Here is a 23,180-nt window from a genome sequence, read left to right on the forward strand (position 1 = left end):
GAACATGCTTCAAAATATGTATGTTCATTAGTTAGTAAAGATTTAGTTTCTTCCAAAACAATTGTGATTCTTAAATGTTAAATTCCATTCTGCATTATAGCTGCCCTAAAGTGGCAAACAACAAGCTTGCACTCCTCATATTAAGTTCACTTCCACATTTTCAGATAAATGTATATTTTATAAACTGAAGGTGATATGTGAAGAAACCTGAAGTTAAAGACGCATAACATGATAATATAGGAACACTGTATCACCTGCAGATGGAGGATTCCAGAGTGACAGTCAAGGGTTTCACCAATGGAAGTTGTCTTTCCTTATACTTATTTTCAAGAAACACAGCAGCATTCTCTAGCTTTAGGTAAAAATTGCTTCCAATTTGTTTGTGCTCCATGCAAAAATCACTTCTGAAATCCCTGGAATCATCTGGATGAGGGAGCTTCTTCAACCAAACATTTTCAAGGTTACTTGTTGTGTCTTGTTCTTCTAATGATGCCAATGCTCTTCCTTGTCCTGGTGGCCAAATAGCAACTTCCAAATTTCCCAGATTGATGACAAATGAGAACTCAGCATGGCTATCAGCAAAGGCATTTTGTTTCTCAAACTTTATATATTCTTCTGAAAAAGGGGAAAATTGGATCTTAGGACCTGTTATTGCTGCTGTAAAGTGGATGGTTTTCTCGGGAATGATAGAAAGCATAGCTTGCTTCATCTTATCTGTATATAAATCGCAGAGCTCTTCCCAGCCTCCATCTCTGCCAATAGGATAGCTTCCAAAGAAATTTGAAGAATGGGAATGTTTCTTGTTCCTGTGAGATGAAGTCCGCTGAAAAGCATCTAATAACTGCAGAAGGAGAAGAATTAAATATGTCAAAGATGAACAATCCAGGTCAAAGAATAACTGTCCCAATGCAAGATTACACAGCAGAAGCCCCAAGCTTGAATTTGCTGGTGATGGATCAATAACAAAGCTTTGAACTTCACTTAAAATAAAAGGCTTCCTAGTAGCAACACCCACATGAAAGCTAGGTTTTATACTTTTGCTTTCCCAATCTGACCACATTTGTCCTTGATGATCTTTTAACACAAGGCTAGATATGCTGGAAACACCAACTCTTCGAACAGTATTCCTGGCTTGGTCAAAACAATGAACTTGAGGAGCTGAACTAGTACTCAAAAATATTTTTTTGACATTTTCAGCACTCTGTCTGCTCTGCGAAGATCTTCCAGGTTTTATGTCTTGTTCAGTAGAAACAGATGAAAATATCTGTCCATTCATGTCTTCACAAACAATAGAGAGCTCCATGACATAGCCATTTGAGGAATACACCAAACATAAGTTTTCTAGTACAACAAGAACCGATTTCCCAGTGGTGCTGGAAATTGCCACATCTTTCTCGATTTTTTCTTCTAGAACAATTTCATTAACCTCATTGCATGTGGCACTGATAAAGGCTTTGCATATGTTTACTCTGTAACATAGCTTTGACACATTGAATAGATACCAACTGTGGTTTGAATCATAGAAATTATGAGTTTGGTTCTCTGCCTTGGGACTTTCAACCAAAGGTTGACAAGATGGCCCCTTGCTAAGAAAGGGGCAGAAAAAATAAACTGAGTTTAACAAAAAACTGCAAGAATAAAATATGAATGCATAGATTTTGCCTATGAGCTTGCACAGGCATTGCAACAAAAAAGAAAAGGGAACAACTAATGACAAATACAGAAAATGTTCTCGTCTCCTTGAATCACTGTCTACCTCCTCTGAATCATCTTTTTTCAATTGTGCCAAAACCCTGTGTCGAACCACTCGTCTCACTTGTACAACTGCTTCTACAGGCAACTCATTTTCTTTTTCACAAACCTCTTTCCAAAGCCTTTCAATACGGCTGGAAAATTGTTTACTCTTGACCTTTTTCAACTTGGATCCGAGATATCTCTTAAGCCCCATTCCCACTTCCAGAAGCCAGGATTCATAAGCTTTGGCATAGCGCAATCGTAGTATAACAATTTCCACAAGCTTTTGCAACCGACATCTTGGGGAAACCCTGATAATGTTTTCCAAGGCCCTTTGCCATCGATTTCTACTACTCATCCCATGTTTATATTTTTCTTCATGCTGTCTAGGGTATGCAGAAACTGCAGATCTTGCAGCACTATAACTGATGTGCTCTAATATTATCATAAGCAGTATCATGTCTCTTGGATATAAGCAAAACCTTAATTCAAGAATTCCAAATTCCAAATCAGTGAGTTGGAGATGGTTTAACCTTGCAAAAACAATTATATCTTTCAAAAGAATAACATATTTCTCATTAACTGCATCAGGATGAGACGAGCAAGAATCTAGCCTATCCAATTCAAGACCTAAATCTTTGATGCTACATGTTTTACAGCCTTTAGATCCTTTATATGAGCACAAAGCTGAGATCATAGCTGCAATTAGAAAACCTCCTGGTAACTTGTTATGCCCAGAGAAGCCATCCTCCAACGAAATGGTTTTTGCCCTGAGACAGCATCTATAGAAAGTAGTGCCTATTGCGGACTTGGCTTGAATCTCACATAGATTTTTTTCTGGTATGTGCACTTCAATGGAAGTGTTATGTAACATTAATCGGGAACTTTGTAAAATCATGTATGTAAGCATGGTAACAAACCAACTAATAGATGCTTTTGTTCCTGTAACTCTCTTTGAAGCATCATTTAAGGCAGACCCCTGCAACAAGAATAAAATCATATAATGCAATTTGACATATAAAGCACCTTCGAAATTCAGGTGTACCAGTGTGTACAAACTATAAAGTGACATAAAAAAACGATTCAATGAGATGAAACAACCGAATTCAAAATGCAGCTAAAGACAAATAAAACAGGGTTCTAACCCCTGTTCAGAAGCTAATATATAAAACATGAAATCAGAAGACAGGCTTCATCATCAGAACAATAAGAAAACGAAACAAGGCTATGGAGGTGAAACCCCGTGTGTAATACATCTTTTGTTATGGCTGAACTAGCATTGAATCATTCAAAATGTCAGGAAATATAAACAGTAAATGGTCATATTTGTTGTTTTACATGAGAAGAAAAACAGACTTCTTTTTCTGAGCAACTAGCTGCAGCAAATCCTGTTAAAAGTTAAAACCACACATAAAACTTGAAATATACAGATAAAAAAGCTAAGAACTGAAGCTTTTGGTATGTGTAACTGCAATTTCATTATAAAGAATTCAGAATGGGTGGAATTTAACAGGGAAGTAATAAAATGGATAAATTGTTGTATAACCTAAGCTACTTTCACTATTTTTATCAATGGAAACATTAGCCCTTTCTTGCCTACAGAACAAACCTCGGGCATTAAACCTTTAACTCCTTACCTCTAGAGTCTATACTTGAATGAAAAATTATTCATAGCATTAAGCAAACCACATTCTCTATTGCATGTATCTAATATCCAATATTTTAGCCTTTGATGATAGATGATGTACAGATGTATTCAGCAAACATGACTAGGGAACTATCAGTTTCCAATCTTACCTGAGGATCAATGCAAAGTAGAATATTGTTCCTCTCTTGCTCAGCTGTCCACTGTTGATCATTGTTCTCCCAAAACTTATCATCCAATGCCCTTCAAATCCAAGGAAAAGAATAGATAACATGACAATGAGTTATTCTTTTCTATCTTAATGATTGAAATTACTGAAGAGGAAAAAATGCTCAAAGCGAAAGTGAAACATGTACGTCTTGATGATTGTATAGACAGACATGAAACACAGATTCTAATTTAAACTAAAAATCTTTAACTCTGAATGTCCTTACAATATTCAACATGATTCTTTGAAGCAAAGAACATTTTAAACCTAATTAGTTCATGTGATAAGGAGCAATCATTTGCCCAACTTGGAAAAGATTCATAATTGATGTGAGCTAAACAAATACTATCAACAACTACTTTAATGCCAACGGTAAAGTTCAAGTCCATAATCCTAACCTTGTTCTTCAAAACCACTGACCAAATAGGTTGTTCAAAAATTCCAAATTTTCGATGGAAAAATTCAAGGTTGCATGGTATGGGTACGGCTATTTTTCAAAAAAAGGGATTGGGGTACTTGTGTACATCAATTTTTTTAATGTAATTTACTATTTTATAAGAAATCTGAAAATGTGAGTCATGACAATGAGTTTTCAAAACTAGAATAGTGATGAGGTTTGCAGATGTGATGTATTATTTCCAGTTTTGCAATATGTTTGTAATAATAATACATGCTAATTGTTTAGATTGCAAAGTCATTTCCCTTATTGTGATTGCAAAACAAAATTTCTTATTGTAAGTTCAAAATGATGTGTTGAAGGTTTGTGCGGTTTTGAAGGTCTTACTTGGAGCTTGGTAATGTGACTACGCCCCTAGACCCCACCCTATATCATGACGAGGAACACACAAGTGGCGCTGCCCATGAACCCCAGGAGGGGCATTACTCCTCGGCCCCATTAGGGGAATATACTATGACTGCTGCTATTTTATCTTTTAATACTTTATACACAAAAGATTAATGGAAATATATAACTAAGCTTTTCTATTAATGTTGGGACTGTTTTTCAACCTCCTTGTGTAAGATTCACCTACCATAATAACTACAACTAGCAATTGTACATACAATGATGAGCCGATAGGTGATAAGATTTCTCTGACTATTAACCCTTAATAAACCCTAATAATATTTGTTAAAAAATTAATTAGTTTAACTCTATCCCTTTCCTCACACAAATATTTTATTTAAATTGTGAAATATTTAGCATATTTTATTTATGTATATACATTTGTGAAATATTTAGTTTTACACTAACATACTAATGAGATAATTTGAATTTATGAGTGATTGGCAGGATTGAAGATTAGAATGTGACCTAGGTAGACATTATCTAGCAGTTTGGCCACAGTAGGTATGATGGGATCACAGAAATGCGCACTCTTGGTAGCTAATATTGTATCATTACATGCAATTGCTAACTCAATGGTTGTTTTATTTAGAAATTATGTGTTGCTGAGATAATCATAAATATTCATCAAATTAATTTCATTCACCTTGGGTAATTTTTATATTCAAATAAAATTTATATAAATTGTTCAGTAAAATTACCATTTTTATTAGGCAAGAGTCTATAACACAACAGTAAATTGTAAGCCTCTTATTTGGGAGGTCTTGGGTTCAAGTCTACCCGAGCCTAATAAATTATGATAATAATTAATCACAACACATAATAATAATTAATCTTGATTAATTGCAATGTTAATAAAGGAAAATGCTACACTAATTGCTGTTAGAGTGTGTGTAGCTTAGTAAAAATGTATATAATTTTTTTTAAATGAAATTTGGTAGTTTTAAGTTTATTTCTAGTTATATTATAACTTAAAACTTAAAGAAAGGAAAAGTTTAAATTTAAGAAGTTTCATTTTATGCATGTGTTTTTTATTATTATAGTCCGAGCCAGAGTGGAGTAAACAAGGAAGAACGGAGAATCAATGCAGTTACATTTGGAGATTGTAGTTAAGTTTTTCAATTGGTTACGTGGTAAAAGCAACAGTTAACTTTTAATTAAATGAAATTATAATTAGAATAGGGATAAGCAGTCAAGTCAACAGAAAAAGGCAAATGTGTGCATAAACTTTAGGGCCTAATTAGACCACAATTTTTAAGCTAAATAAGAGCAGAAATCTGGAAGGATTCAGTATTGCCGAACTGCACAAAGAAAAATAGTTTTAAAAAAATATAATTCTGAGAACATTCTCCCAAAGTGAGCACGGGAGAGACAAGAAACAGAGAAAAGCACCCCACAGAAGGAACTTTGGGGCTGATTATTTTGAGATGAAGCAGCATTTGAAAAGAAGGGAACTGGGAGGCAGTTTCAAGGAGATCTAAACACTGCTGATAAGAATTGGTTGACAAACCTTTTTGGGTCACCTACAGTGAAGAAAATTCAAACAACCAGTACATAACATTATCTCCATAATTCCATAGTTTATGAGATTCAAAACTTAGGCACGGCACCGAGTTTTGTTATATATATGTTATATACATTGTGAAATTTTTCCTTTACACTTGGTAAATGCCTTCAGCCATCCTCACATCTAAGTGTCACTAAATTCCTGTGGAAGCTCCAAGTGATAAAACTGTGACCTGAGCCAAGAATCACTTAAGTTATGATGTTTCATAGTCAATTGTATCACTTTTATATTGCAACCATCATATGAAGTGAACAGATTGCCAATCCTCAATCATTTCCATCAGAGTCCCGTTTGGGCCATTTCCGAAGAATTCTTATAATTGGCAGAAAGATTTAAAACATTGTAAGTACCCACTTGTTGTAGTAGTAACTTAATAGATACAAATGGAATGGTGATGCCAAAAAAGGAACGAATTGTGTGTTTTCCCTTAAATCTTAGCATCCATATCTTGTAATCACTGTACCCTTCGCCAGATTTATGTCCCATTTATTAGTTTTCATCATATTATTAAAGTATCAAGAAAAAGCATGTCTTTCTATGCAAAATCTAGTGCCAAGTTTCATTAGGTTTGCCTTTTTCGCTCTAATAAAATAAACCTAAAAATTTCAGGAGTCATAACCAATGTAGCAAGCAATAAGTGCGAATACGGAACCCCACAAACAATTATCATCTTTTCAAATTATGTGTGTGTGTACATATACATATGTATATATATGCATACATACATGTATATGAGTATATATACACACATACATATATATACATATATATATATATATATACATACATACACACATAATGCATATAAATATATATACATATATTTGTATATGTATGTATATACATAAATATCTATATCTATATATATATATACATATACATATATATGTATGTACCTACATATATGTGTGTATATACATATATATATATATGTATGTATGTATGTGTATATATATATATATATATATGTATGTATGTATGTATTTATATATGTATATACATACATACATATACATATATATGTATGTATATACACATACATATATGTATATGCATAAACATACATATATATGTATATATATGTATATACATTTGTATATGCATCTATGTGTGTATGTGTGTGCATATGTATGTATGTATCTATATCCACCCCTTGAGACTCATCTCCAAGACTTTTCGAGTACCTAGAGGCAATAACTGTGAATAGGGAACCCCAAAAACAAATATCATCTTTTCAAATTATATTTATCTGTGTGTGTGTGTGCCCACGCCCTAATACGCATCTCCAAGACTTCTCGAATACTTGGAGGCAAATAGGTAGCCCCACAAACAAATATCATCTTTTCAAATTACATTTATCTATATATATATGTGTGTGCGCATGTGTGTGTGTCCACCCCCTGAGACACATCTCCAAGACTTCTTGAGTACCTAGAGTCTTCAATTTGGGTAAGAAAATTTAGGTAAGAGACTATACCTCACCATCTCCCCGTCTCCCACCAAGTTTCCAAGCACCTCTTGCCAAAAAAGGTACATAATATGCATAAAAAATAACATTAAACATTAGTTTCCTTCTCTATTTTCCATTGCAAGCACTAAAGATGCCCTAGAAGAGTGAAACATGTGCATAAGACTCCAACCATTTTTGCATTTACATTTGTTTTTAAAAAAAAATTGTTGTTTAAACCTCCTACAAGCCTACAATCATAGCATTCGATCAGACTGAAAGTTTGATGTTCAAGTTTTATTTTTAAATTTTAAGCATTCACGTGCCATGTGCATAATGCTTCCACATTTTGCACACACATCTGCCAGTGCCATTGCATGCAACTGCCCTAGCAGAAATGCATGCAAAATGTGGAGGGATTCACCCAACATTGTCATGGATTCAGAATCTACAAGATGCTTAGAGGAATATACCCTATAAATTCTTAGTTAATGTTCAAAGTTCAATCTTGAACTTTTTTGTTCTTGTTTTCAAATTTCTATGTTATGATAGTGTTTGGAAATTATTAAAGAATATTTTTAAAATGGGTTCTCAGAGTACCCCCATCTCCCATTTTGAAAATTAGCCGTACTCGTACCAAAACCAGTACTAATCTCCAAGTCTCCTTGTCTCCAAGTGACTATGATACTATACATATATATATATAGACACATACACGCCAGTAGATAAAAATAGGATTTCCTTCATTTGAATTTAGAATAAACTCCAATCTCAGCGATTGAATTGCCTGTGGCCCACTTCTCAGTAATCGAACTAAGTGCAATGAGCCCTTGCCAGTCTTATGGATTCATGCAGTATCAAAATTCCGACCATTGGCTATACCAGAAACATTTACGATGCCCTCTTTTGAAAGTCTCATTAGCACTGGCAAATGGGGTTTTAGCTTTTTTCATATTGATATAGCCCTAAAATATAATTTTAAACATTTAAAACTATATACCATAACCTCATTACATCAAAATATAACCGTATCCTTTCAGTGTATTTCACCATTTAAATCGCTATTTGTACCTTGGTCACTTTCCGAGGAGATTTTAAAGCTACGACAAAGTCTTCAATAGATCAAGAAATGCCACATTTTTCACACTCTTTGAGTAGATATTCTAGACATAGAGAAACCATAGCTACGATAAAATCAAATGCAAAACCAAGTGATGTACAGTAGTTTTAGAATGCTAATATTTATGAAGGCAACATTCCAATTCAGAAATATTAGTGTTTAAAACTAAAGAGAAAAACACAGTGTTACACCGACACAAGGGTGCAGCGGTGCGGGGGGACGTCGGGACAAGTTTCGGGTGCGGGAAAAAAAAGGGCCTCAATTTGGGGACTGCAGGGAGATTGCGGAGGTGCGGAGGCCCGGGGGGGAGTTGGGGGAGGGGGTTGCATAGTATATATATATGATTGAAAATGCTAATTATGAAATGATACTTCAATATATTATATAACATACCAAATATAGTTGAATAGAGAAAATTGAAATGTGATTCACAAACCATAAGTTCAAACTTCAAACTTGAAACTTCATAACCATTACCAATGACCATTTAACAAATTAACTTAGTTCAAGATGCAAGATTCAAAATTCATTGTTCAAATATGAATATCATATATCATAAAGATGCTCATGATGACAATGAGCTGAGTAGCATGAAACAGTGAAATGAAATAATGTATCATAGCCATATCAAAGTGAGTACAATCAACAAAATGACAAAATGTCAATAATGAAAATGGAATCATTCCAAGTGCTCTCTAATCATCCCCTATACCGAAGTCCTAATCATCCCAAGGGTTAGCTTGCTTAAAAAACAAATTAAAAAAGAAATGCAAAAAGTATTTTTTTTGTAACTTTTGGGCCAATCAGCCAACCGCACCCCACGAGCACCTTGGGAGCACCCCGCGCACCCCCGCACCCAAGCACCCGAGTCTTAGGTCCCACCCGGGTGCTCAACCAGTGTGGCCGAGGTGCAGCGGTGCTTTTTCAGCCAATGGGGGTACTTGGGTGCACAATGCACCCGCACTAGGTGCGTACACGCACCAGGTGCTTCAGGTTTTTGACCCGGGTGCGTGCACCTAGGTTACACTGGTCAAAAACACAAATAATTCAGTTTGTGGAATATTTCACAAACATCCTTCTTGGCCTTTCATAAGCTTAAAGGGGAATCAATATACATTTCAAAATATAAATTGTATTGCTCTTAGAAATGAGTAGCATTGTATCTATATACATCAGTGTTTAGCTGATTATTGCTGTTCAATATAAGTTCTGGATATTTATTGAGAATGATTTACTTTGAACTCTATTATTTTCTGCATTGTGTCATACTGTAGAAAGTTGTTTTCCATATGGTTAACTGAACATAGTACAGATATAAAAGGACTAACCTTAAATGCGTGAAACCAGCCTTGTGTACATTGAGAGAAAACAAAATTAAATCTGAAATTATTTCAGCATTTTCAATTTAAAGCAATTGTGACTAGAAACAATTAAAAAAAGTAAATGTAATTTACAACTATGATTGATGAATCTCATACTCTTTGAATGTTATGTTAATAGAGGTTAGATTCCCCTCTCTCTCTTCATAAAATGATTTGATAAGGATACTTTTATTTAAGATTTTGTTGCTTAGTAAATGTTCTAGATGAATTACACAAACTTGGGACGAGAATAGAGAATTTTCTCAAATCACGTTAATAAGAGGATATTTTCTTTTCCAATGTGAACTATTGGAATATGACTTGCTTTGTTGGTTATATGGCTGTAAAATCTCCTTTTTGCAATTACTAGGACACTGCGTGACTTAACTAATTCTTTTAAATGCGAAGTGCAGTTATGTGAACTATGAATGCAATGAAAGTGAATTTGTAAACACAAGTTGTTGTTTACAACTATGACTGGTAATTCCAAATGCCACAATGGAATATAATTGAGTCTTTATATATATATATATATATATATATATATATGACGTATAATTCCAAATCCATTCGCCAATAGGTTCCCAAAAAGAAGGTACATTTGGTGGATTACCAAAAGGTGATTCAATTTTTGTACCATAGATAGTTAAGTATCCTGTTGTATTTTTTTTCAGTGTCAGCAAAATTAGGTTCATACCAAGGTTTTAAGCGTAAAGGATATACAATCTTGATTTGAATACCTTCTTTGATGTAATCTTTTAGGAACTTTTTCAGGACATCCGGGTCCGTCAATTCATATCCATCATAATTACATTTTATATATATATATATATATATATATATATATATATATATATATATATATATATATATATATATATATATCATAGTTACAAGAATGACTGCTATATGTGCTTGGCAATTCAAAGCAATATAGAATTCAATATATATGTATACTGGCTGTCTCTGATTTAGCAATATAAAGCATGCACATTACCCTATGAGCCGTCTCTATTATATGCTGCAAGTTACAGGATGATCACATGGAAGAAATATATTCTATTATGAATTTTCTTGGTGTAATTAAATATTACTAATCACACTTTACTTAAGTTTACTTAGGATAATGCATTTTCATATTAGTTCTCATGTAGACACCTAGGAGTTAGTACTTGAGCACATGTTTTCTCACAATTCTCTGTGTGATACACCTTTGTGTTCTTATCCTCTCATTGTCGCACATACTTTCATGCACAATGGAGGATATCCACCTTTAGTGGACATGTGCTTAGTTGTTATGCTTATCACTTGTATAACTCATAGTCATCTTGCATTGCCTATATATTCAAGCACCTCTACATGTATTGTATCAAATTACCCATTATCATCAAATCAATATTGAATTTACTCATTTGATCATATCATTTGTCTCCCTTGTGCTATCAATTGAGCTTCTAGATCTTAGCATTTCATTATTTGTCTTAGGCAAATTCTTACATGGTATCAAAGCCGAAGAAGTGTTCATTGGTTAGCCATTGAAGAGCATTTTGCTTTACATTTTGGAGGGCCACGATTTAGATCCGTAGTATCAACAGTTTTTGGGAGTGTCTAGAGAAATATCTAACCTCGCCATTGCACCCGGGTGGTCATTTCCATGAAATTTGAATATAAATTTGCCTATGTTTGGTGAAAGTCAAAATCAAGGCAAAAAAAAAAATTACAAACTAGACTTGGAAGCCCGATTTGCAAAACTGGGTAATATTTTCAGAATTTTTTTAATTCATTTTTGAGATATGATTTATTTCAATCAATCTTGGAGAAGCATGTTTTCTACGGAAAAATCTTGGCCATATTGGCCCCAAGATTTATTTGTGTCAATTGAAAATCTCAGGCACGTAGATCCACATAGCAAACGCTCCAATCACATTCGACTACAGAGGCATTGTCATCCACGGAATGCACATCAAAGATTTGTCTATTGATCGACATTGATCCGATCAAAGGTGACATCATCGATCTTTTAACAATCAACCACTGATATTGGCCTGGCCAAATCGATATCGGCATGACATTGCATTGCTCAATCATCAATCCAACCTGAGAATTCTTCAATCACCAGCAATCACATTTGGCATCCCCTCGCATAACATTGGACATCGTACATCTCACTGTGCTTCCCATTGAGAAGGCATCAATCCCAAAGATCGAATGTGAACAAAGAGGCATTTTTTCCTCGAGCACAAAAACACTGAGACTTTCAAGTCAGTATTGGTTACGTAGGCCACAATCTGCAATCAGACCCGATCTAGTGATCTCAAAAATCCCAAGCCCGATCTCATTGTATGGAGCACCATCCAACTTTCTCTTAAGTTGATCTGATCCAAATTGCAACAATCACATTTGAACTCATAGAGATCCATGGTGGCCATTTTTTGGTTCTAATCAACACCCAAGCTCGTCACTCACATTCCAAGTGACAGATCTCTATGTGAAGTCACCAGCCCAAGTAGATCTCATCGACAAGTAGTTTGTCATCGCCCAATTCCAACTCAAGCTCAAGTCCAGCAGCATAATCTAATCCACATCCTACATTGGGGCATTCTACTTCTCAACTAAATCCTGCACTTCCTTCAGCCCAGATCTCCAAAAATTGGCATTGATCCGTGCAGTGATTTGGTAATTTTATTGTTTGCATTTCTACCAAAGTTTGATGCATTAAATTTGATAGGTTTTAAACCCTCATTGGGTCATATTTCTATTTTACACTAGTAGATATGCTGACGTCAGCAGGTATGTGAATATTGGACCCCTCACCATATTAATTTTCGATTTGGTAATCAAACTTTAAGAAGTCGTAACTCACTCATCTGGACTCCAAATTGAGTGCTTTTTTATTATGTTTTTGGCCTAGATTTCCTGAATGTTCTATTGCTGCAGCTATTTTTGGAATTTAGTGAACAAATTTTTCAGAATTCACAGATTTTGGTGACTGTACCTACATAATCCTAATTTTTACAACTTCAGAGGCTTTGTTTAGGTTCATACAGACACATTTTTAGGTGCAATTATTTTTGAAGTACATGATTTTTTGTCTACTTTTTAGATCTGGTATTAGTTTGGAGTAATTGTGTATTGGTTTGGAGTAATTGTGTATGGACATAGTATTTAGTATTTACAACATTTGGTCTATTTTGGCACTTCTAATAGATTAGATCCTTGAGAGATCTAGTGTCTTATCTTCTTCAGTCTATTATAGCTTCATATTTCCTATTGTAATCCTCAAAATTAGAAGTCCACTTTGGTCCATTTTGACAAGTAGCAATTGTACATACACTAAGTATAAAGTGTGCTTCTGGTTTTGTGCTTCTAGTTTTCTTGCATTCTTTCAATTTTGCATCATGAATTCTTCATTCTCAAATTAACTCCACATAACTATGCCACATGGAAAGAAAATGTACGGAGCAGGTTAATGAAGAAAGGCATGATCCTCTTTGTGAATGGAACAATTTCAATTCCCTCTAGTCCTAATGTAGATACTAAGGAAAAAATTGCGCAGCAAATTGACGACTCTAAGGCTTTAGGAATCATTAGAGATTTGGTCACTGAAGATTTTTTGTTTCACATTACACCCTTGAGTAGTTCCAAAGAAGGTTGGGATAAACTTGAAAGTTTGTATCGTAAAGTGGATGAAGATAAGGGATTCACATTTCAAGCAAAGCTTCTCAAATTGGATCCTACGAACTTTGACACAAAATAGGATTTCATCAACAAAGCTAATGGGTTGAGAGTACAACTTAAGGATTGTGATATTACCATCAAGGATTCCCAATTGATTCATCATATGATGGACAAACTTCCTTCAGAATATGCAGCCTTTGTTTCAAGCTACAACACTCACAAGCTGACAATGCGAAGTGCATTCATTACACCTTCATTTGAGTCATTTGGAGAGTTGTTGATGTTGGAACAATCAAAACTGATGAGTATAGGAATTCTCAAGTCCTCAAATTCTAAGGCATTGGTAGCAAATCAAGGGAATCAAGGAAAAAGGAAGCAAAACAAGTGAAAACACATGACACAAAACGAGAAAGAACACTTAACCTCCTCACCACAAGCCAACTCCAACAATAAGGGAAAATCATCCAAGAGGGAGTTGCTAACTTGTGCATATTGTAAGAAGAATGGACGTGAAGAACATCATTGCTACAAGAAGGAGATAGATGAGCTCAAGAATCTTCTTAAGAAGAATAAAATAAGTCTACCTTCAAGAATGACTATTTCATCCTCTTCTTCACATCCAAACGAAGGAAAGGATCACAGTAAAGGTCAAGCATCAGTTGCTACTTCAAGTCAAGATTCAGGGAGATAGCTTCTAGATTCAACGACTTCTCATAATATGGCATCTTCACAATCTATGTTTTCATCATTTGATCCTTGTCCTCCACCTATTTTGATGGGCAACCATACTTACATGAATGTGATTGGGAAAGGAACTATTGATGAGGGGGAAGGATAATTCAAAGATGTGTTGGGTGTAACTCACCTAAGTCATAATCTTCTCTCCATCTATCAGCTCACTCATGGGGATACAAGGAGGACTATGGAATTCACACCTGATTTAGTTTTTATCAAAGACTTGGAGACTAGAGAGATAATTGCTACAGAAGTTGTTGATCATGCGTCTCAACTATACTACTTCTCAGACTTTGCTCATGATGATGATAGTGATTCTTTAAGAGATTTTGATCACACTTCCAATGTTGATTCAGATTTTGAGAACTTTGGCTACTTCAACTTGGGCATCCTCACTTGTGATCAAGTTCTTGGGCATTCCATTTCTTCTCCTCGTATTGAGATTACATCTACTGTTGCTCCTGATCATGCTTGTATTCATATAGCTATGGATTCGGGTGATTTGGTGCAACAGGATACTCATTGTCTTCCAAACTTAGTTCCATGGGATAACTACTTGACAAACATTGCAGATTTGTTCGTGGAGTCCTACATTGCAAATTTGGGACACTATTGATGACATTCATCTTCTTTTGGTGAAGATAATCTTTCTTCGGTTGTTGCGAGGGAGCATGCTGACCCTCATCTTCATTCTCTACTTGATCATTCTTTCAAGGTTGACATGATGGTAGATCCTTTGATACAACAATTGGAGGAGATCACTTTCTCTTCAAAGGAGACATTTGAGTTTTTGACACGTGTTCTACATTAATCCTAAGTTGATCCTGACTGGTCTTTTTGAGTAGAGTGGCATGGTACACATGATTTGGAGGAGGCACCTTCCAACATTGAGATGGGGACACTTGAGCGGGTTTCAGAGATTCCATACATTTTGAGGTTTCTTCCTACAAATGGGGGAAGCTTCATTGATGCAACTTTGATTTTTTTACTTCCTAAGAGGAGGAATGTTGTTCTACACTCATGAAGTAGTTTCTACGTCGAGCCTAGAGCATCTACCACAGGTGCACATTCTACATTGAGGGGGGGCTACTTGGTCTCTCCTCCACTTCTTCTCTCCTATATGGAGATTCTCTATTGTATATGTATGTTGTATGTTGTATCTAAGTTTTGTAAGCTTAAGTACACTCCCTGAAGTTGCACTTAAGAGAGGGTGTTTGTATAAGTAAATATTACTAATTATAATCCACTTAAGTTTACTTAGGATAATGCATTTTCATATTAGTTGTCATGTAGACACCTAGGAGTTAGTACTTTATTTGAGCACATGTTGTCTCACACCTCTCTTTGTGTGATACACCTTTGTGTTATTATCCTCTCGTTGTCACATATACTTTCATGCACAATAGAGGATAATCCACCTTTAATGGACATGTGCTTAGTTGTTGTGCTTATCACTTGCATAACTCCTAGTCATCTTGCATTTCCTATATATTCAGGCACCTCTACATCTATTGTATTGGATTACCCATTATCATTTATTGAATTACTCATTTGATCATATCATTTCTCTATCTTGAGCTATGAATTGAACTTCTAGATCTTGGCATTTCATTCTTTTCTTTAGGCAAATTCTTACAAATTTAACAATATTTTGTATAATCAGCAGTGTAACACAGGTGTCAGGGTACGTTGGGATGCTAGGACACCAGGATGAGTTAGACAATGCAACAAAGGGCCTCAATTTCGAGATGACAGCATGGGGTGGGGCAGGTGGAGGATGTTGCATACTTTACATATAGAACTTAAAATGCTAGTTATGAGATGATGTTTTAGTATATATAACATGCCAAATTGAAATACTTGAACATAGCACATTTGCAACACGAACCAGAACCATAGAACATTCGACATAGTAACATAGCACATACCCAATATAAAAATTCAAAAATCAAAATTCAAATAGAAATTCAAGTACCCATCCTAGCGGCGGTGTGGTTGTGGAGTGGCGGAGATGGGGGTACTTGGGTGCTCCAAGTACCCGGTGTAGCTACGTCCCAAGGATGAGTACTTTGATATTTTTGAGGGATGTGAGTCCCCAAGTTTCTTTACAATAATATTATATCGTCTTTGTCTGGTGTTGTCTCTGATCTGCAATTATAATGATTGCACTCTATATAGGTTGCTTTAGCAACCTTGAATGCTCTTATTCGAGTGGAATCCACAAAGGGAATTATGGTTATAAAATCAATTCTCAATGTTTGCCTTTGGATAGCCCATCGGTTTGGTACATACACGTGTCGAAGAGGCACAATGAACAGATTGTCAATTGTTAATGGTTAAGAATACGATTGTATGGATTATCATTAACCACCATTTGTCAATGGCTAACAAATACAATTATATGGGTAATTGTATATTATTGCAGATTACGCAATCAATAAATGTCAAGTATCGTTGGTAAATCATTGCTAAGAAATATCATCATTTGGGCACTAAATATTATTATCATCAATATTTTTGTTGTCTGCTTTTGTGCTTGGTTGTTCTGTCGACTTATGGTGATAGGATCAATTTACTATAAATTTGATCGATAACTAATATGAGGGGATTTCTAGTCTTCTTACATTTTACTAATCGATCCTTGATAATGTTTGTCAATGTATGGCAGCTGCCGCTATCATATTGATGCTCCCATTAATTGATGTCTTTGTTTATTGATACACCAAAGTCGCTAACAACATCACATACTCAACCATCACTTCTATTCTGATTGACTTGCCTACATAGTTGCTTCTGTTGTTGATACTAGGGTCTCTCAATTCACATCATATTGTGCCCCCATAGAGGAATGGATGAAAAACTTGCTGCACTTTGTAATTTTTTCTGCACTTCCATATGATGTGGATTAGAATTTCATTATTATATATTTTAATCTTAAATTAAAAATATATTCCATTATATATCTTTCGATTTAGGGACGTTGTAATGGACGAATGTGATCTAATATGGAAGATCAGAGAAGGGTAGGTCTCTACAAAGATCTCCCTACTAGTAGTCAGCTCAAAATGCTTTGGCCAAGGCTGTTTAGCTTTAAAATCATTTTGACACTAAATGATTATTATTTCTTTACTCTCTATCAATACATTGTGTTCATTACTGGCATGTTTATATATGAAATGTTAGTTACATAAACTATAGTCCACTAGATTCCATCTCATCCGCCAATTCTTGATTGATGGTACCTCACGCAAGGTCAGGAGCTCTTCATTTCATGATGAGAAACAAGCAAGCTTAAGCTTTGTGGTTGGGCAAATAACCACCTAAACCCCATTCTCATCTCACATTTGTTAGAATCTAAAAAGATTAATAACCTAGAAAACTAGTGCAAAAAATAGATATCTAAAGTATGAAGGCAAATGATACAAAATCAAAATAACAACACAGAGTTAGTCTCCAAGAAAGTAATGCAAATGCTAGAAGCAAAATAGCATTAAGAGGATGCAAAAGCAAGAGATGCAAATACAAGCCAAGTAGCATGCTTATATAGGCTAAGAAGAGGGAGGAGGTGGCAACACCAATCAATGAGGAGCAACCATCTATCGGACTCAAGATAGCAAAGTATCTTCCCAAGATAGCTAATGGATGCTCACATGTAGGAAGGTGATACCTCTCAACCATTCACGTAATAAGACATGTTTTATTAACCTAAGCGAGATTAATAAAAGTGTCGAAAAAACCTAGTAAGATAGGGAAAAATAAATAATCCACTAGGAAATTAAAAAAACTACACTAACACACCCCCAATAAGCAAAGCTTAGGTGGATGTAGAAATGGGTCCCGGCAAGTCAGGCCTGATGAGGTACCCATGTGCATAAAATTCCCCCAAAAGAGAGAGAAAAGAGACCCCCCAAAAAAAGTCAGGACTCCGAGTGAGAGGAAGAGGCCCCCCCAAAAGATGAAGCATCCCCCACCCCCAGCAAAGCTCACAAATGAAGGAACTTGCTCTCAGTGAAGGGTTTGGTGAAGATATCAGCAACCTGCTCGGAAGTCGGACAATAGCGAAGGTCAATGACATGACCATGGATGAGCTCTCGGATGTAGTGCATGTGGATCTCTATGTGTTTGGTCCGTTGATGATGGACTGGATTCTGTGAGATCTAAATGGCACTCTAGTTGTCACAAAATATGACTAATGGCCGTCTGATCTGGATGCCAAACTAAGTTAGAAGATGTTGAAGCCAAATGGCCTTAGTGGCGGCATTCACAACCCCCCAATGCTCAGCCTCGGCAGAAGATAGAGCAATAGCAGACTACTTTTTACTCGACCACCAAACAAGACCTAAACCAAGTGAGAAGCTATAACCTGAAGTAGACTTGTGATCCTAAGAATCACCCGCCCAATCTAAATCTGTGTACCCCACCAAATCAAACTCAATACCTGTTGCATAGTGAATCCCATAATTGTGAGAACCTTGAATGTAGTGAAAGATCCGCTTGGCTACTTTCTAATGCAGCTCATGAGGCTCCTGCATGAATTGGGAGACCATGCCTACAGCATATGAGATGTCAGGTCTCGTATGAGTCAGATAAATGAGACTCCCAACAAGTTGGCGATACAAGGTGCCATCAACAAGTGGAGAAGAACACTGAGCCTCAAGTTTGACTCTAGAAAGGGAGTCAGAGCAGGCTTGCAATCAACCATATGACACCTCGAGAGTAAATCTAGAGCATAATTGAACTATGTGATGGTGATCCCGGAAGGAGACTGAAAGATCTCAATCCCAAGAAAGTAATGCAACAAGCCCAAGTCAATCATCAAAAAACTGTCCTGAAGGGCAACTTTGACAGCCTTAATGGTGGGTGAAGAACTTCCTGTGATCAGCAAGTCATCAACATACAAAACCAAAAATAGGAGTGAATCACCCTATTGCAGAATGTAGACATTAGGATCAGAATGGCACCGAGTGAACCCAACTGATAGAAGGAAGGAGTCCATCTTGGCATACCAGGCTCGAGGATCCTGTTTGAGGCCATAGAGAGACTTCTAAAGACGGCACACAAGTGAAGAATCTTGAAGGAAACCTTGTGGCTACTCCATGTAGATCTCCTCATGAAGGTCAACATGAAGAAAAGCACTCTTCACATCCATCTAATGTACTTCCCAACGATTAGCTACAGCAATGGCAAGAACAAGTCGAATGGAATTCATTCGGGCAACTAGCACAAAAGTCTCAGAGTAGTCAATCCCAGGAACCTGGGAGAATCCTTTGGCGACCAAGCGAGCCTTATGCTTGTCAACCGACCCATCTGCTGCAAATTTTGTCCGATAGATCCACTTACATCGAACAAGTTTTCTTCCCTTAGGAAGAGGGACAAGATCCCAAGTTTGGTTCCTCATCAAGGAACTATACTCTTCCTGCATAGCTATATCCCACTCAGGAATACCGGAAGCCTCATGAAAGGATTGTGGATCTGAAGCAGTAGCAATGAAGACATGTGGAGCATCCTGGAATTGTGAACGAGTTTTCCTGGTGTCTGATGGATCCCCAACCCAATCACCTACAGACTGCAAGGTCTGTCTAGCCCAAACTGGACCGGAAGATGGAGAATCTAGAGGGGAATCATTAACCTCTGAATGATGACTAGTAAAGGAAGGAGGTGAGTTCTCTGAATCACTCTCTGCATCGAAAGTGGAGGTAGAAGACTGCTCAAGTGAATCTGACTCATCAAAAGATCTGTCATGTATTCCAAGTGACTCCAATGTCAAAGTAGGAGTTGGAGAAGTGATGGAAAGTGAGCTTGAAGATCCCTCCTCAAACTGAACACTCCTCTCAATGAACAACTCGTGTAGTAGGGTGGAGCAAATGATAACCCTTCACACCATCAGGATAACCTACAAATATGCAAGGTCTGCTCTACGGATCCAAGGCCTTACATTTCTCTGCAGGAATGTGGGCCCATGCAGGAGAGCCAAAAACTCGAAAGTGCTTAACTGATGGTTTCCGACCGCTCCAAGCTTCAAAAGGAGTAACTCCCTTCAAGGCTCGGTGAGGAACACGGTTCTAGATATAACAAGCACAGTTAATGGCCTTTGCCCAATACTGTGGTGCAAGAGATCTAGAGTGAATCATACAGTTTGCCATTGCCTTCAAGGATTTATTCTTCCGTTCTGCAACACCATTCTGTTGAGGATTGTATGGAACTGAATGCTGTAAATCAATCCCCTCTAAAGTGCAAAATCTCTCAAACCGATGGTTGACATACTCACCAACATTGTCTATGCACAAAACTTTGATGGTTTTCGAGATTGCTTCTCTACAAAAGTTTTGAAGTCTCGAAAATGATCAAATACCTCTGACTTTTGTTTGAGAAAGTACACCCAAGTATATCGAGAAAAGTCATCAATGAATGTGAGGACATATCAGGCCCTGCTAAAAGAAGGATGTTGAAATGGACTAGCCAAATCGCTGTGAACTAACTCTAGTATCTGTGAAGCTCTCCATGCCTTACCTTTGTCAAACTTTTCCTTAGGATGCTTACTAAGAATGCAACCTTGGCAAACACCGCCTGAGAACTGAACTGAAGGCAACCCTGTGACCATGCTCTACTGGTTGAGCTGATGCAATTAGCGGAAGTTAAGATGGCCAAACCGCTCATGCCATAATTTACTCACATCATTAGAGTGAGTGAGCAAAACAGTTGAAGGAGGATCAGGAACATAGTGAGAAAACAGATAAGAGTCGTGACTGATGATCTGCTCTCCCAACTGCAACTGTAGAATCACTGTGCAACTCACTTATCTCCACTGAATCAGGAGTGAACTCAACCCGCTTGCATGAACCTGTGTGAGTGATTTGGTATACGGATAGGAGATTAGTTGATAATGAGGGTACACAAAGAACATCATGGAATGTGCCATCCCCCACATCAACAGGCCCTCTCCCACACACTTCAACAGGAGTGTCATCACCCATCAAAATAGAAGGCATAGTACACGGCTCCAAGGATGCAACGGCAACAAGGGCCTTGCCCTTTCCTTTCCCCTTGTTGTTTTCTTTTGCCTTGTTAGACCCTTCATTAGAACTTTGTTTGATAGACTTAGGAACACTGATGTTATTCTTCTCAAGAATGTGTGTCAAGTGATCAATTTGTTTCTTCAAACATTTATGTTCATCATGACCAGGTCTTTTATAATAGGCACATTGGACCCTTTCTTTCTTAGGCTTATCGCCCTTGGAAGATGGGGTATCAATAGTTGCTTTTGAAGTAACCGGTATCTGATCCTTCTCCTTGCTATTATTTTGTTTCTCATCCTTACTATTGTTCTTACTACTTTGTCCTTTTTGTTCTTTTGTACCTTGGTTGGCAGCCAAGGCATGTGACTGTTCTCGAGTGAGATTGACAGCAAAATCATCTAAAGATGGCATGGTGAATTGAGTACCAAGTGCACCCTTAGTAGCATAGAAGGTAGAGACAAACACAGAATCTTCTGAACTTAGCTTAGAGAGAATACTAAGAATCAATTGTTCATCTCTCTTTTCAATTCCACATTGCCTTAACTGCAGCCTTAGTGATTTTAATTTAGTGAAGAAATCCTCGGTTGTGTTGAAATTGCCTGGACTTAAACTAATTAGTTCATTTTCCAACATATGACCCCTCATTGAATCTTGTGTGCCAAATAGTGTTTCTAGCTTTGTCCATATATCATTTGGTGTATCGAAAGACTTAATGTGAAATAGCAAATCAGGAAAAACAGACAAACACAATGTTTTATATGTCTCATCACATTTGTTAAACCGCTTAAGCTTATCTTCATCTTTATCAGGTTCAGTTTCAAGTCCCATAGTTATCCTATTTAATCCAGCTTTCCTTAAGTGAATTGTCATGTGTGATTTCCGCTCAAAATAGTTGTATGGAGTTAGGATGGGCATATTTGTTTGATCCATGATAAAGAAATGCAGAGAAGAAATGCCAAAAAAAGAAGAGAACCCAGCCACAACAATGCCCCCCCTTTTTACTCAATCAAAGAACCCCCCCAAAAAAATATGATTTGGCACCTTATTTTAGTGCGTTTACAACTACCACTAGCAAGAAATACTAAGTGGTCTTGATTTCAATGCATTACAAAACCCTCACAAAGAGCATATGTTGAAAGTGAAACTTGGGCACAATAATCAAGGAAACAAATAGCACTACTGCGATCTACTAGAAAAGTCATGCACTTTCAAAAAAAGAGTCGCCTCGATACAAAGTTGTATGAGAAAGTTATGATCCTCCGAAGTTTCCAAAACGAGAACTGTGCAAAGTCATGGCTGAGAATCTACAATTTCTGAAAAATTTATGCATGAAAATCAACAAACAACTACACTTGTGGATAGAGCACAAAAAAAAGGCCAAGATCATAACAAGAATCGTCGAAATCAGAGTTTGTATGAGCAAGAACGAGGCATTTGAAAATTGCATTCAAATCTGCGACCACCAACGGAGAGGGGTACGGCTGTAGCTTTCCGTGCTTGATTCTGCAAAATATACAGATTGCATGCAAAAACTAAAAGATACCCAAACGGTTTTTTGGTGCTGCGAACAAAACCCTGAAAGCATTTTTCTTGCTGATGTACAAAAGATGTAGCTGTAGTGTAAATCAAACACCTTTAACAACAAAAAATGGCCCCAACAACCAAGAAACGACCCCAACAACCAAAAGACGACATGCAAAGGTTGAATCAGCTACCTAAGTCAATCAATGGCATGCTGGAACCTGCAATACTGATTGAAAACACCAAATATGCAAGTTGGTTGTTAGATTTGAGATTGAAACTCCAGAGATTAAAAATGTTTTTG

General features: G+C 36.6%; 1 protein-coding gene across 5 annotated transcripts in view; it reads right to left on the minus strand.

Annotated features, from left to right (window-relative positions):
* The window catches only part of LOC149552143 (vacuolar protein sorting-associated protein, putative (DUF1162)), a 336,370-nt gene that overhangs the window by 307,847 nt on the left and 5,343 nt on the right, over window positions 1–23,180 (minus strand). For all 5 annotated transcript variants that reach the window (XR_016352867.1, XR_016352866.1, XM_089787620.1 and 2 more), the window contains exons 2-3: window positions 3,532–3,622; window positions 255–2,713 (exon numbers count right to left, since the gene is read on the minus strand). Coding sequence is in view for 3 of the 5 variants with exons in the window: in XM_089787620.1 (XP_089643746.1) it covers window positions 255–2,713; window positions 3,532–3,622 (2,550 nt within the window). In the remaining 2 variants the exon portion in view is untranslated. The remainder of the gene's footprint in view (window positions 1–254; window positions 2,714–3,531; window positions 3,623–23,180) is intronic.

Source organism: Cupressus sempervirens, chromosome 6 (genome assembly GCF_028749045.1).
Source record: "Cupressus sempervirens isolate cs-2001-9-10 chromosome 6, ASM2874904v1, whole genome shotgun sequence".
In the NCBI taxonomy this organism is placed as follows: Eukaryota; Viridiplantae; Streptophyta; class Pinopsida; order Cupressales; family Cupressaceae; genus Cupressus; species Cupressus sempervirens.